This window comes from Cetorhinus maximus, chromosome 15, assembly GCF_964194155.1.
Source record: "Cetorhinus maximus chromosome 15, sCetMax3.hap1.1, whole genome shotgun sequence".
Lineage (NCBI taxonomy): Eukaryota > Metazoa > Chordata > Chondrichthyes > Lamniformes > Cetorhinidae > Cetorhinus > Cetorhinus maximus.
This window is the reverse complement of record NC_135893.1, coordinates 40,645,117-40,659,738: the sequence shown is the minus strand read 5'-3', so window position 1 is coordinate 40,659,738 and position 14,622 is coordinate 40,645,117. Positions and strand designations below refer to the sequence as shown.

General features: G+C 42.4%; 1 protein-coding gene across 2 annotated transcripts in view; it reads left to right on the top strand.

Moving 5' to 3' along the window:
• The first annotated feature begins 367 nt into the window (after positions 1–367).
• Positions 368–14,622, top strand: part of epha8 (eph receptor A8) — a 568,862-nt gene continuing 554,607 nt past the window's right edge. For both annotated transcript variants that reach the window (XM_078558294.1, XM_078558293.1), the window contains exons 1-2: positions 368–473; positions 8,658–8,722. In XM_078558294.1, coding sequence (XP_078414420.1) covers positions 398–473; positions 8,658–8,722 — 141 coding nt within the window. In that variant the 5' untranslated portion in view covers positions 368–397. The remainder of the gene's footprint in view (positions 474–8,657; positions 8,723–14,622) is intronic.

Sequence of the window (14,622 nt, the reverse complement as noted above, 5' to 3'; positions counted from 1 at the left end):
CTCTCAGCCTCTGCGTGAGTTTCCAAGCCTCCTGTGGAGTGATGTCTGGGTGGACAGGGCATTTGGGAGCTTTCCATCCAGTTCTGGTGAGGCCTTTGCAGCTAAAATGCTGGAATATTCCGTCCCAACCTCAAGCTTCATTTCCTGCCTGGAAATTCAGCCGGGTTCGGCCTGGTTTCTCTGATTGGACGGTGAGGTTTGATTTCCCAGGCTCCGATTGGGTGCAGCGATGTATCCCGCCGGTGTGATTGGTCCGCGGCTTTGACAGGCACCTGAAGCGGTCCTGTCCCTCCCCCGCGTGTGCCGGTCGCTGCAGTTTAAAGTGTACTGAGTGCTGTTCAGATGCCACTCCAGCTTGTGTGTTTGTGTACACAGACTAGCGGCGGCAGCAGCAGCCATGGGACGCTGGGTCTGGCTCTTCTTGTGGAATATGTTCTGTAGATCACAATGCATCTACTTTCCGCCAAACGAAGGTAAGAGACCAAGCGCCCGCGACACCACAATCGCAACTGCAATGTAAAGCGGGGAGGGCAAATCGCTGGCTCCCAGATTTAAAGAGACCTTGCCGTCTCATTTTTAAAAAATAATCTGTTTTCTCATAAAATCTCGAAGTGCAATTTGTTATAAAACCGAGCACGGAAGCGTGGCACTAATGGTTTTGACAGGGCTATTGAGTATACCTCTTGGGTTTGACTGGGCACGGTGCAGCAGACCCACAAACCTCAGAGCCATCATCATCTGCTTTTAAACAGGGTCACGACGATGTGGAGTGTGTGTTACTGATGGGGTTAGTTATGCAGATGTTAGGCGATGGGGGCTTACAAACTGAGGTAGGGGTATAGCCGAGAGCAGCTCTGTATGGATTCACCCACGTGAAACAGCAGCTCGTAAGCTTGCTGACAGCAACATAGAATTATTTAAAGTACTAATGCTATTCCTACCTCGGCACGGCATACATGTTAATACAGAGAGAGAGTGTTCATGTCCCATTACTGTGATTAACCGGACAAACCAATTTGGATGAAATATCTATTCTTGATTTTATTTTTAAACCTGACACATTGTCCATATCCTCCATGGGGCTCGGCATTAAAAAAAACCTTTAATCTGCGAACAGCTCCAGTTAACTAAAACATATAAAAACGGCTGTTTAATTTTGAACAGTGAAAGTGTTTCGAAACTTTAAGAGTTGGGCACTAATGGAGATCGGTGTAGGATCTTACCGGGTAAGCACTCGAACTAATGAAACGCCAGGGACATGGATTACACGTACTGACTGGCTACGTTCAAAATGTCACTGTGAAAATTAAACTTACTTCTCACCTTTTAAAAGCTATTAAAAACCAAACTATAAAGCAGTGCATGGTTATGAATATTAGGTCTACACAAAGTGTTGCTCAATTCTCCTCCATGTATAATGTCAACAAGCACAGAAACAGCAACTTCCGATTTCTCTCTATGTCTGGAGGCTCACTGCAGGCCATCATTGCAGACAACCAGGTAAGATTTTAATGTGCGCGAAGAGATGTCTTCATTGACAGTACCTAACCTCCTGTGAACCAAACACAGGCCGAGAAATGTTTGGCGTTGCTGGTTCTGTGAAAAGACACAACATTTCAGACAAGGTCAGAGCGAAGTTTGTGTGTGTGTTTGAGAAATTAAATAGAAATAAAATGAAGTTCATCTCACACCTCCCGGTACCGAGAACATCCGCCGATCTATACAAATCGGCACTTTGACATGATGTCTTGTTCAAACCGCGCTTCTCCGATGTGGACATTAAGCTGCAGTTTCGCCCGATTAAATTTCCAAAGCGCAGACACATCTCCACATTGCTTCTCTTTTCTTAAACTAGTTTCTCAAATAGTTTTTTTTTTTCGCTGACATTTATCTATATTCTGACTGCACCATTTTATTTCACAATATTTAACCACATACTTTACCCTACTCCAGATATCTAAATTTAAAAATAAGTAATTCACTGTTTTATTACCTGAAACTGCTGGAAACACTCAGCAGGTTAACTCTGTCTGTCTCTCTCCACAGATGCTGCCTGACCAGCTGAGCATTTGCAGCATTTTCTGTTTCTATTTCAGGTTTCCGGTGTTTTGCTTGTATTCCCACAAAAGTCACCTGTCAGGAAGGCGAGTGCTCTTGCTGTTCTTAAATCGGCAAAGCGGTTCTTATTAATTCATCTAAATATGAATTAAGAGCTAATAATAAAGATTAAGGAGCGGAGCTGTTTTGGGATCCAGGAAGTTTTGCACCTTGTTACATCTGTGGAATTTATCGGAATAAAACAGTCAGCGCTTCAAATTAACGTTAAACTCCGAAACTGGTTCAGCGTTTAACTGCTGAAAATATTTATTTCGCGCTTTTAAACATAAATATAGCTCGGCGCTGCTTCAGAGAGTGAATTCCCCGGAAGTGCATTTTAATAAAAGGTCAATTCTAAATTATCTTTGCATAGAAAAAAAATATTCAATTTAAGACTGATCTAAATTACGATTGAATTAAATTACGATTTTATAGCCGACACTTCGCAACTTCCGAACACGAACGGACATCACCGTAGGTGGAAGGTACAATCAGCGCTTGTTAAAGTTTTTTTTTATCATGTTTGAGCATTTTATACAATTTCAGCCGAAGTTGGTTTAACGAAGCTGAAACTCAGTTACACTGCTTAATCCACTCTCCCCGTGTGATTGTTAGACTAATTCCAGTTCCAAAATCGAACTGTAATTATACTTTAATTCAAGTTTTTTAAATCGTTAGGGAACCTCACCTCATTTCTAAATTAACCCCAAAACTATTCGAAGCAGCCGCCGTTCGAAACCGAAAGTCGAGTGTGCCAGAACACGAGTTTTAATCTCGCACTATTACTCTCTTTGACACCATCGTCTTCTAATCAAGATCCTGCTAAAAGTTGCAATTACAATGAAATGAATTTTGATGGCGTGAATTATGCGTGTTTTTTTCCCCCCTCCGTCTCTCATACGCTAATTTTGCACATTTTACTTGGAGATTTAGTGCTCGCAAGACTGCGGGTTAATCGTAGGACTAGATATCCCGTTGTAAACTCTATTGCTTGGAAATTTCAGAGTTGGATTTTAACTCACGTTAATCGATAAATTATGCAGAACTAGAATTAAGGCAGGATATTAATCATAGAGGAAGGTATAGGGACTTTCATATATAAACTAAATAACCGGCTTTAATTAACTCAAACAAATTAACAGGAGGGAAGGTCAAATTATTTGGTCATTTTATATCCTGTAATTATTTTAGTTGAGTAGCTGCAAATGGCCGATAGGTTACACTAATATATAAAATACAATTCTCAAACTCAGTTTTTATAACATCTCTGTATGAACCTTTTAGATAAACCATGTAGGGCATGTTCAAACTGAAGACAAGACACGGATTCTAAACCGGGTGAGAGCCAACTGCAAGATTTTAAACACTAAAGATCGGAAATATAAAATCAGGAATATCATGGAGTGATATAGAATGAGGCCGTTCGGCCCATTGCACCCGTGCCGGCTCTTTGAGTTATCCAATTCATCCCATCTCCCTGCTCTTCTCGCTGATGCTCAGTATTTCTCCTCCAAGTATTTATCCAATTCCCTTTTGGCGGATTCTATCGAATCTGCTTCCACCGCCCTTCCAGGTCACCGCAACCCCAGTAAAAAAAATATAGCCGCATCTGATTTTTTGACTTAAATCTGGGTTCTCCGCTTACTGATCTTTCTGTCATTGGAAAAAGTGTTCGACCCGATTTACGCCAAACCGCACTTGAGTTCGAATATGAATCAAACCTCTTAACCCTGTTCCCTCTAAGGAAAACCATCCCAACATTTTTAGTCCTGCTACACATCCTGGATATGTCAATATCTGAAGGAGGGAGGGACAGGAGAAAGCTCCGGGTCACTAGAATAGCTAACGCTAAATGCCAATTCAAAACTTAAACACTTGGAGATGGTTTATAAGACACAGCGAGCGGCTCCTGTACTCCAGGGCGTTAATGAAACTACAGCAAAAAGCCTCACTTCGGGACTCACTCAAATTGCAGTAAACTCGCTTTATTTCCCTCACGCCCGATTACTAAAGGGCAGTTGGAAATGTTAAACCCAAGAGCCAGACATGGAGTTGCAGGTGGCACAATTTAAAGTTGATGTTAAGTGTGGCTGGGTTGAAACAATCACTGGACAAGGTAGACTCATTTCACTGACCCTAATACTGCCCGTTTCTGGGGAGTTAGTGTCATTGCTCTAGTCAGAGTTTAGTTCTGACCACTTGATTGTGTGGGTGATTGTCTCATACCCTTAGTGACGGCCCTGGTTGGCATTTAAATTGCAACAATTTAAATTGAACTGAGTTACAGAAATCATATCCGCATTGGCCACTGGGCTGAAATCAGGTGGATTAATTTGCATATCACCCCTCTCAGTGACTTACACAAATGCAATCTAACCCGACCAGATCCAGAGTTCCGCTGCCAGCTCCGTTTTATGAAGTCGGCCAGCGGAATAGAAAATAAAAACATTTAGCCTATTGAATTAGAACGGAATTGACATTCGCTGATGTTTTATCGCCTTCAGGGTTAACCTGTTGTACAAGTCACACTGTCGGCCTGTTTATGGACAGATAAAAACAAAAAGCTAAAAGCTACTGCGGATGCTGGAAATCCAAAACAAAAACAGAATTACCTGGAAAAACTCAGCAGGTCTGGCAGCATCGGCGGAGAAGAAATCAGTTAACGTTTCGAGCCTTCATGCCCCTTCGGCAGAACCAGTTCTGCCGAAGGGCCATGAAGGCTCGAAACGTTAATTGATTTCTTCTCCGCCGATGCTGCCAGACCTGCTGAGTTTTTCCAGGTAATTCTGTTTTTGTTCTGTTTATGGACAGCTTTGTTCCACATTTACAGAGAACTTTAACGCGGTATAAACCTTTCATTATATAAAAGAAATGAGCCGGCCTTAAAAATCAGGCTTCAGTTTATTTTTTAATCAACTCCAAAATTAACCAGTGACACAGTCAGCTGACAGAGGAAGGCTTTGGCAGATTTGTAAAGAAAAGATTTGAGGATTTTCTACCTTGTTAAAGGGTTTTCTGTTCCCCCTTACGCCAATTTTGATTTGTACCAACCAGGTCCCCACTCGGAGCGCAACACTCTCCAACTCCAGTTAGTATCTGCCAAGTGCTAAAAAATCAAACACTCCTTCCCAAATGACAAAGACACTGAGGAAGGAGTAATCAGCAGGACTGAATTGGGGACCAGTTTCAAAAGGAAAGAGACATGAAAATCCCATGTTCTGCACTGGACTAAGAGTAGACTCCGAGTGCAGTCTGGCTTCAAGTTATTCTCGAGTCTCCTGTACAGGGACTCAGTAAAATCTGTAGGATCAACCGAGAGACAAGAACAGCAATGCTGCTGGGATCCTGAAATATTAATCGCGGCCCATTAAAAACGTCACTTTTCTAACCTCCTGACTACCGTTGAAAGGAAAGTTCAGCAAAGAGGGTTTCTTTGCAGTTGCCAGCCTATCATTTGCACTGGGACAGCCGCTGATCTAAAACATTTGGTCGCAGGAGTGTGGATGGTTCTGCGGAGTGTCCGCACCGAGAAATATAAACGAAGCAGCCAGCCCCCTATCACCAATCTTGATGAAGCACTGTCTGTGCTGATGAAAAGTTGAAGAGGGACAGCTTCCTCAGTTGCAGTCTTTCCGTGCTGTTCACTCATTCAATCTCTATTAGCACAGATCACTCACACGCCTCCTCCCTCCTCGGATCTGAAGCTAGTTGGCCATTTGAGATGGCGTGGGCGTCATTTTCATGGAATGATAGGCATTCTTGCTGTTTCAACTTGACCTTTTATGAGCCTGTTCGTTGGCATATGTTTAAATATATGTTATTCATTTTTCCCACATTTAATTACACACGTTGAATCTGCAGCACAGGAACCGGCCATTCGGCCCAAGAGATCTATGCTGGAGTTTAAATTCTACATCAACCTCCTCCCACCGTAGACAGCTGGTCTCACCTCATCCCTCCCTCTATTCACCTTTCCCTCTATACACGAGGAAAGGTTGGATAGGCTGGCATTGTTTCCTTTGGCTGCAAACCGATTGGAAGTGTATAAAATAGTGAGGGGTCTAAATTGAGTGGATGGGATGGGCCTTTCCCCTTTGTTTGAGGACTCCATAACCAGGAGCACTAGATTTAGTGTTAGGAGGTTTAGAGGGGACTTGGGAGACCAGGGGGCGGTTGGGGTCTGCAACTCTGCCTGAAAGCTGGGCCGGGGGGAGGGGTGTGTGGAGACAGGAACCCTGATAACTTTTTAAAACTTCTTGGGTATGCCCTAGGAGTGCTGCAACACTCAAGGCTATGACCAAGAGCTGGAAAATGGGTTAGTCTGGACAAGCCGATGCAGACATGATGGGCTGAATGGCCTTGTTCCATGCTGTAAATTTCCATGATTCAAACCTCCCATTAAATGCATCAATACTTTCTGCTCCAACCAGTACATCTGAGAGTGACATTCACTTTCTCTCCACCCTCTGGAGTAGTTCTGGGCTTGGTGTAATGGGTGATGTTGAATTGGCCACTCCTTGTACAGCTCCATTTTTATTGCAATTGATTTCAAGTGAGATATAACATAGGTTTTCCAACCCATATCCCGCTTCACACAAAACCAAGATCTACCCCTGTGTACAGAAATTCCTTTTGGACCATCTATTTGATCCGTCAATGTTTATATTAGATTGATATAATTATAGTGGAATATAACTGATATTTTCATTATTTCCTACCATATGTGTTAAGATTTTCCATATGTCTTGTATAATGAGGTGAATTTCTCTTGTAAAATTCTTACAAGTTCAGCCTGGGCAGAAAGGAGTTGGAGATACAGAGAAGCAAAATGCACCTTGACAAATAGTACACAACTGATGATAGTGAACCAGTCCCTCATTGTACACTCTGTTGATTTTTGTTTTCTATTGAAGTCAATGGAAATGAAAATCAGGTGGGATGTAAATCAGTCAGTTTTTAAAATATAAACAAAGCAGCCAGCCCCCTATCACCAATCTTGCATTTCTCCCTTGAATTCCCCGACAACAACAGGAAGTAATAAGATTTAATGCAGTAGAAGAAATCAGAAAAAAAAACTTTTTGAATCTTCACATTTTCTTGTATCACTTTGAGGCATTTTCCACATTATAGGAGTCAGTCTGGGACTGGTACCTGTACACTGGCCAGTTGGATCCAGTTGCTGCTAGTTTCATGTCTCCCAGCTGACGTCTGAACAGAATATTAATAAGAGTGGACAGGATAGTTGACTCCATGCTACTGTTAAAAAGATTAAAGATTATCAGGCACCCTCATGCAGAAACAATGACACTTGCAGATCTTCACACTGAAATGCAATGCACAGTTCATTCAAGGTAAAATCTAAATCACCTTGCATTGAGCCAAACTCTATACTATAACTCCCCCAGTACAAATATAAGAACATTTTCAAATATTTTGTAGACCAGGGAAGTTATTCCCCACTGAACATCACTAAACCAAATCCTTTAGCCATTGCTGTTTGTGGGGCCTTACTGTTCAAAATGGGCTGCCACATTTCCTACGTACCAACACTGGCTATATTACAAAGTACTTTGAAATAGGGACAGGAAATGCTGGCAATAGTTAACAGGTCTGCCAGCACCTGTGGAGAGAGAAACAGGCCGCTGACTTTTTGTCAGCTCTTCACAGATGCTGCCAGGTCTGCTGAGTACTTCTAGTATTTTTTGATTCTATTCCAGATTTCCAGCATTCGTAATATCTTTCTTTTGTTTCATTGGTTTTGAATTGCTTTTGGATATTCTGTGGTTGTCAAAGATGCTATATAAATGCAAGTCCTTTCCTTTCTCTTTACACTGTAATATATTCATTGCATCAGCACTACCCCCCCGCCCCCCTCCCCCCACCCCACTCCACAAACACGCCCTCCCAAAAACCCTTTAGGGCTCATGCAGTTTCTAAGTCAATCTAAAAATGCTGAGTATTTGGTGGATTAAATCTGTCCAGGCGTTTATATCAATCTCTGCACAGCAGCCGAATGATGCAATTCTCCAAATGTGCTAATTTAAATATCCCCAGATCTAAATATGGGAGGTTTTAGTGATAACCAATTGGAATATGTAACTCCTGACTAGCTAACCTGCCTACATGACCAAACAATCCAGGCAAAGCTTGGCTAAGTGTAATGGGTACTAGTTGTCTGCTCATGCCTGTCTAGTAGCACTTGCAGTTGTATCACCTTACACTGGGGTAACCTTGAGCAGCAGAGGAGAGGAGTCTCTAGCATGTGAAATAATAATCTGCAGACAGATAATTCTTTCAAAAGGACCCAGTGAATTCTATAGGAAATAGAAATGTGCCCACTTTGCAGAAAGATAATTTAATGTTTTCATTTGGTGGTAATTTCTTTAAAAATGTCAATTATTACAGCATCTGAGTAAGAGTGCAACGTCAAATGAGCTCTTTATTTTTTTAAATTAAGCCCTATGTACACTAATGGAATTTGTATAAATATGTTTTACATAAAGGCAGATGATTCTTTTATGCTATAAACTGTACATGAGAAAAACTCTTCTTTGTTTCAGTTAACCTCCTAGATACAGCATCGATACAAGGAGATTGGGGATGGCTGACTTATCCTCACAATGGGGTAAGTGAAGTCACTGCAGACAGGTTCATTGATTTAATACAGAGATGGGATCATTTTTATTTATAACATGTAAACTGTGTCAGAAGTTCAAGTGGTTATAAGTCTGTACGTTCTGTGATCGTATTATTCTCCTTTAGGTCCAACCTTTCTCTAAGTGATTGAACATTTATCCCTGATCTGTTAATCTTTCTGAAGTTAGAAGTAATAGAGTTAGTCTCACTTTTCTCTTTTCAACTCTCAGGATGCTTTTATTGAACTTTTTGGTAACCTTCCTTAATTCCTGTTCTCAGTCTTGGGTTACTACTGCAAGATATATAAGCGCAATAGCACACTGCATTGTTGTATTTGATAGATTATAGGGAAGCAATTAGTTTGCAACATTTTTGAATGATATCAATGAGGAATACCATGCGGGCATGGAGGTACTGGACCTAAATCTATGTAGTGCTGGTAGAAGTGGCATTAGATGAACACATTTCTCCTGAATAGAGTTATAAACCAAGGCTAGAATTATGGTCCAAAGTGAATCTGTTTGACTGGATTTGATTTGTAGCACCAGTTTTTAATGACTCCATCTTACACTTTGTTGAAATGTAATGGGCTTTATTAATTTCTTGTATTCTATTAGTGTGCTAGCTTCCAGTGGCCAGGCAATTGTACAATATAATTCTGCTGTGGCTGATAGGGTGAAGCAACGTTCTAACTGTCTGATAGATGTGTGGTCAACAGTCGTACACTCCATTCAGATATTTCTATCTCCCTCTTCCCTCTCCCACAATTCAACTTATTCCCACTTCAATGTAGGTCATCATCAGCCTGAATGAGAATTCACTTAATTTAAGATTGTGAGTTAAAATGCAGAGGCACAAACCCACCACTCCTTGATAATCCCACATTCCATCTGCTGGAGCTACTGATCTGATCGTTTCAATGAATATTATCTTTATTGCATCACTTGGAATTGCAAAGGTCTGAAGTGTTATCTACCATTAGGCCCAGCCAGTCCTAAAGAAGAACAATTTTGATGGTTAAAGAGTGAAGGATAGGATGGCAAACTTGGAAAATCAGCACTGAGGCATGACATAGGAAATGTTCTTGAATCAAAGCACACATGACTGTCAATTCACAGCATGTATGGAGCCACTAATACTGTCAGTACTGAGCCACTAATACTGTCAGTACTGAGCCAGTTCAATTTTTCAATCCCATTAAGAATAAGAAAGTATCAATTGTAGTTTGCCAAAGATTTAGTCAAATACAACTGCTACAGTTGTCTCCTAAATATGCATCAAGTGCTTTTTAATTCTTTCATGGAATGTGGACATCACTGGCTAGGCCAGCATTTATTGCCCATTCTTAATTGCCCTTGAGAAAGTGGTGGTGAGCTGCCTTCTTGAACCGCTGCAGTCCATGTGGTGTAGGTACACCCATAGTGCTGTTAGAGAGGGAGTTCCAGGATTTTGACCCAGCAACAGTGGAGGAACAGCGATATATTTCCAAGTCAGGATGGTGAATGACTTGGAGGGGAATTTGCAGGTGGTGGGGTTCCCATGCATCGGTTGCCCTTGTCCTTCTCGGTGGTCGAGGTCACAGGTTTGGAAGGTGCCATCTAAGGAGGATTGGTGAGTTCCTGCGGTGCATCTTGTAAATGGTACACACTGCTGCTACTGTGTTTATTGTTGTGGATTGGATGCCAATCAAGCAGCTGCTTTGTCCTGGACAATATCAAACTTCTTGCGTGTTGTTGGAGCTGCACTCATCCAGGCAAGTGGAGAGTATTCCGCCACACTCCTGACTTGTTGATAGTAAATAGTGCTGGTAACGGGAAGCCAAACCTATGCAGTGGGCTGAGGTGCATCTAATCTCTGCTGTAGGCTTCAGCCTGCTTTCTCCAGATCTCACCACATGGTTCCTTTTTGTTGCAGCCCAACAGATGTTGCTGTTTTTGTCTGTCCAGTGCAAACTTACACTACTGCACACAGGGCAATTAAAATGCTTTAAAAACTTTCAAAATGTTTATGAGAAGCAATCCATAATAAAGGTTATTTCACAGCAATATGAAATTGAAAATGTAACTGATTCAGAACAGATCCAGCAACTCAAGACTGGGCATCAGCAGCAGCAGAATTGTACTCAAACACAATCTGTAACCTCATGGCCCGGCACATCCCCCACTCTACCATTACCATCAAGCCAGGGGATCAACCCTGGTTCAATGAATAGTGCAGGAGGACATGCCAGGAGCAGCACCAGGCATACCTAAAAATGAAGTGTCAACCTGGTGAAGCTACAACACAGGACTACTTGCGTGCCAAACAGCATATGCAGCAAGTGATAGACAGAGCTAAGCAATATCACAACCAATGGATCAGATCTAAGCTTTGCAATCCTGCCACATACAGTCATGAATGGTGGTGGAAAATTAAACAACTCACTGGAGGAGGAGGCTCCACAAATATCCCCATCCTCAGTGATGGGGGAGCCCAGCACATCAGTGTAAAAGATAAGGCTGAAGCATTCGCAACAACCTTGAGCCAGAAGTGCCGATTGGATGGTCCATCTTGGCCTCCACCTGAGGTCTCCATCATCAGAAATGCCAGCCAATTTAATTCACTCCACTTAATATCAAAAAATAGCTATAGACACTGGGTAGTGCAAAGACTATGGGCCTCAGCAATTTCCGGCAGTAGTACTGAAAACTTGGGCTCCAGAACTAACTGTGCCTCTAGCCAAGCTGTTCCAGTACAGCGACAACACTGGTATCTACTTGGTTATGTGGAAAATTGCCCAGGTATGTCCTGTACACAAAAAGCAGGACAAATCCAACCCGGCCAATTACTGCCCCCATAATCGATTATCAGCAAAGTGATGGAAGGTGTCGTCAACAGTGCTATCAAGTACACAGTAATAACCTGTTCATTGATGTTCAATTTGGATTCCACCAAGGTCATTCAGCTCCTGACTTCATTTCAACCTTAGCCCAAATATAGACAAAAGAATGAAACTCGAGGGGAGGTGAGAGCGACTGCCCTCAACTTCAGGGTTGCATTTGACCAAGTGTGGCAACAAGCAGCCCTAGCAAAACTGGAGTCAATGAGAATCAGGAGTGGGGTGGTGTGGTGAAAACTCTCCGCTGGTTGGAGTCATACCTAGCACAAAGGGAGATGTTTGTGGTTGTTGGAGGTCAATCATCTCAGCTCCAGGGCATCACTGCAGGGGTTCCTCAGGGTAGTGTCCTAGGCCCAACCATCTTCAGATACTTCATCAATGATCTTCTCTCCATCATAAGGTCAGATGTGGGGATGTCCGTTGATTATTGCACAATGTTGAGCAAAATTTGTGACTCCTCAGATACTGAAGCAGTCTGTGTTCGTATGCAGCAATAGCTGGACAATATTCAAGCTTAGACTGATAAATGGCAAGTAATGTTCACACCACATAAGTGCCAGGCAATGACTATCTCCAACAGGGGAAAATCTAACCATATTCTCTTCACGTTCAATGGTATTACCATCAGTGAAACTCCCACCATTAACATCCTGGGAGGGGTTACTATTGATCAGAAACTTAAAAGTGGCTACAAGAACAGGTCAGAAACTGGCAATTCTGTGGTGAGTAACTCAGCCCCTGTCTCCTGCCTTGCCCCTCATCTACAAGGCATAGGTCAGAAGGGCGATGGAATACTCTCCAATCGCCTGGATGAGTGCAGCTCCAATAACACTCAGGAAGCTCGACAGCACCCAGGACAAAGCAGCCCACTTAATCAGCACCTCATTCACCCCCTTAAATATTCACTCCCTTCATTTTTGATGCACAGTGGCAGCAGTGTGTACCTTAAAAAAAGATGCAATGCAGCAATTCACCAACTCTCCTTTGACAGCGCCTTCCAAAGACTTCTACCACTTGAAAGACAAGGCAGTGGATGCATGGGAACACCACCACCTGCACATTCCCCTCCAAGACACACGCCATCCTAAGTTGGAACTCTTTTGCCATTCCTTCACTATCGTTGGGTCAAAATCCTGGCACTCCCTCCCTAACAGCACTGTGGGTGTACCTACACCACAGGGACTGCAGCGGTTCAAGAAGGCAGCTCACTACCACCTTCTCAGGGACAATAAGGGATGGACAATAAATGCTGGTCGAGCCAGTGATGCCCACATCCTGTGAAAGAATAAATAAACAATTAAAAGTTTTTCATTTACGTTATTCTTTTTCTTTTTCTCTCAGTTGTGTCTCTGCAACAACACACTGAGTGTATGGGGAGTTATCCAAATTCTGACCTTGGCCAATGCTGTTCTTATTATAATTATCCCATGATACCATTTCACAGCAAAACTGGGGTGTTCTCCCTGTGACCCTGGCCTGTCCCTCAACCAACATCACAAAAACAAATGATCTAGTTTACCTCAGTGCTGGACCTTGCTGTGCACATATGAGCTACTGTGTTTCCTACATTACAAAAGTGACTACATTTCAAAAATACTTCATTGGCTGTAGAGCTTTGTCCAGAATTTTGTAATGGGCTTGGCTTTAAGGAATATTCAATTTACTGGAGTCATAATCAGCACTTGCCACCTCTCTGCTGGAACCTTGTTATTTATTCTGGTTTCAAAAATGCGCTGCTTGCCTCAGGACCAATTGCAGGAATGGATCACAGAGATTTCAAGCACCTCGCCTTTCACTGAGAACTGCCTAGTGCCTTCTGTTAATCTCAACATTTTATTGGTTTAAAGCTGTGTTTCCTTGTCCTATTGTCACAATTTAAAACACTATTCTAGATTTACCATTTCCATACCATTTACTTTATTGTATCCCTCTGGTTCATGTTTCAGATGCCTCCATTCTAGGCTAAAAGGTCCATGATTATCTATCCTTTCCTAATAGCCAAGACCCTTAACACAAGGGATTAGCCTCATGTCTTTCCTCTCTCTATATGCCTGACCCGTGCTCTGCTCAGTTCGAACAACTCCAGTGTAGGGAGTTGAAAGGAAGCCCCTCATTATCATGTCTTTCAGATAGCTACCAGGGATGTCTAATTGTTACCTGGCCCTATATGGTGTTGGACATATTTCAAGCCCATTAGGATATGGCAGATAGCACAAGAAATTGGTGTTCTTTGCACCCGTTCTGCACCTGAAAAGCATGAACAGTGGGGCTTGTGTTTTCTTCTCCTTCCTCCCTGCACAAAGCCTGTATTAACTGTGTCTGTACGTAGAGTATTATGATTGCTATGTCAACCACAGTGAGTGTATGGGCTCAATGGGCTGGGTGGCCTCCCTCTGTACTGTCATAACTCTGTATAATGACTTTATAAAAGTGTTCCATTGTTGGGTGTGACAGGTTAACTCAGTGCAGGACTGTAGCACACATGCAGTGTTTGGCACAGGCAGAGGACATGTGACACTTGCAATGATGGCAACAAATAACCACAGGACAGCGGATAAGAAGCTACAGAATGTGTAACATCTTTAAACATGCCGAAGAAAAGGGAAGGAAAGAAAATAGTTTCCCACTGATTCTTATACTAACCTGGCTAGCCTGACCTTTCAGCAGCAAGCTCACCTCAGGATAGGACTATTTACAACAAAAAAAGACTGTGGCATTAAAGGGATAGATCTTTATAAAGGGATAGACCTTTATAAATGGATAGGTCTTTACAAAGGAACAATTGGAGATTTCAAGACCAACGTTAATAAACCTGTGTTAAATGGGAGCATCTAGCAATAATCCCTCTTATTTTGCTTTGCACTGGGTGGGCTACAAAATCATCTGAGAATTACTACCGTTTCCATGGGCAGCTTACATTTAGAGGTCACTGAACTACATGCCATTTTGAGTGGCCTGTTTATTTTAATGCTTGTTTCATTTAAGATTGCCATGTACGCGCACTCCTTAGA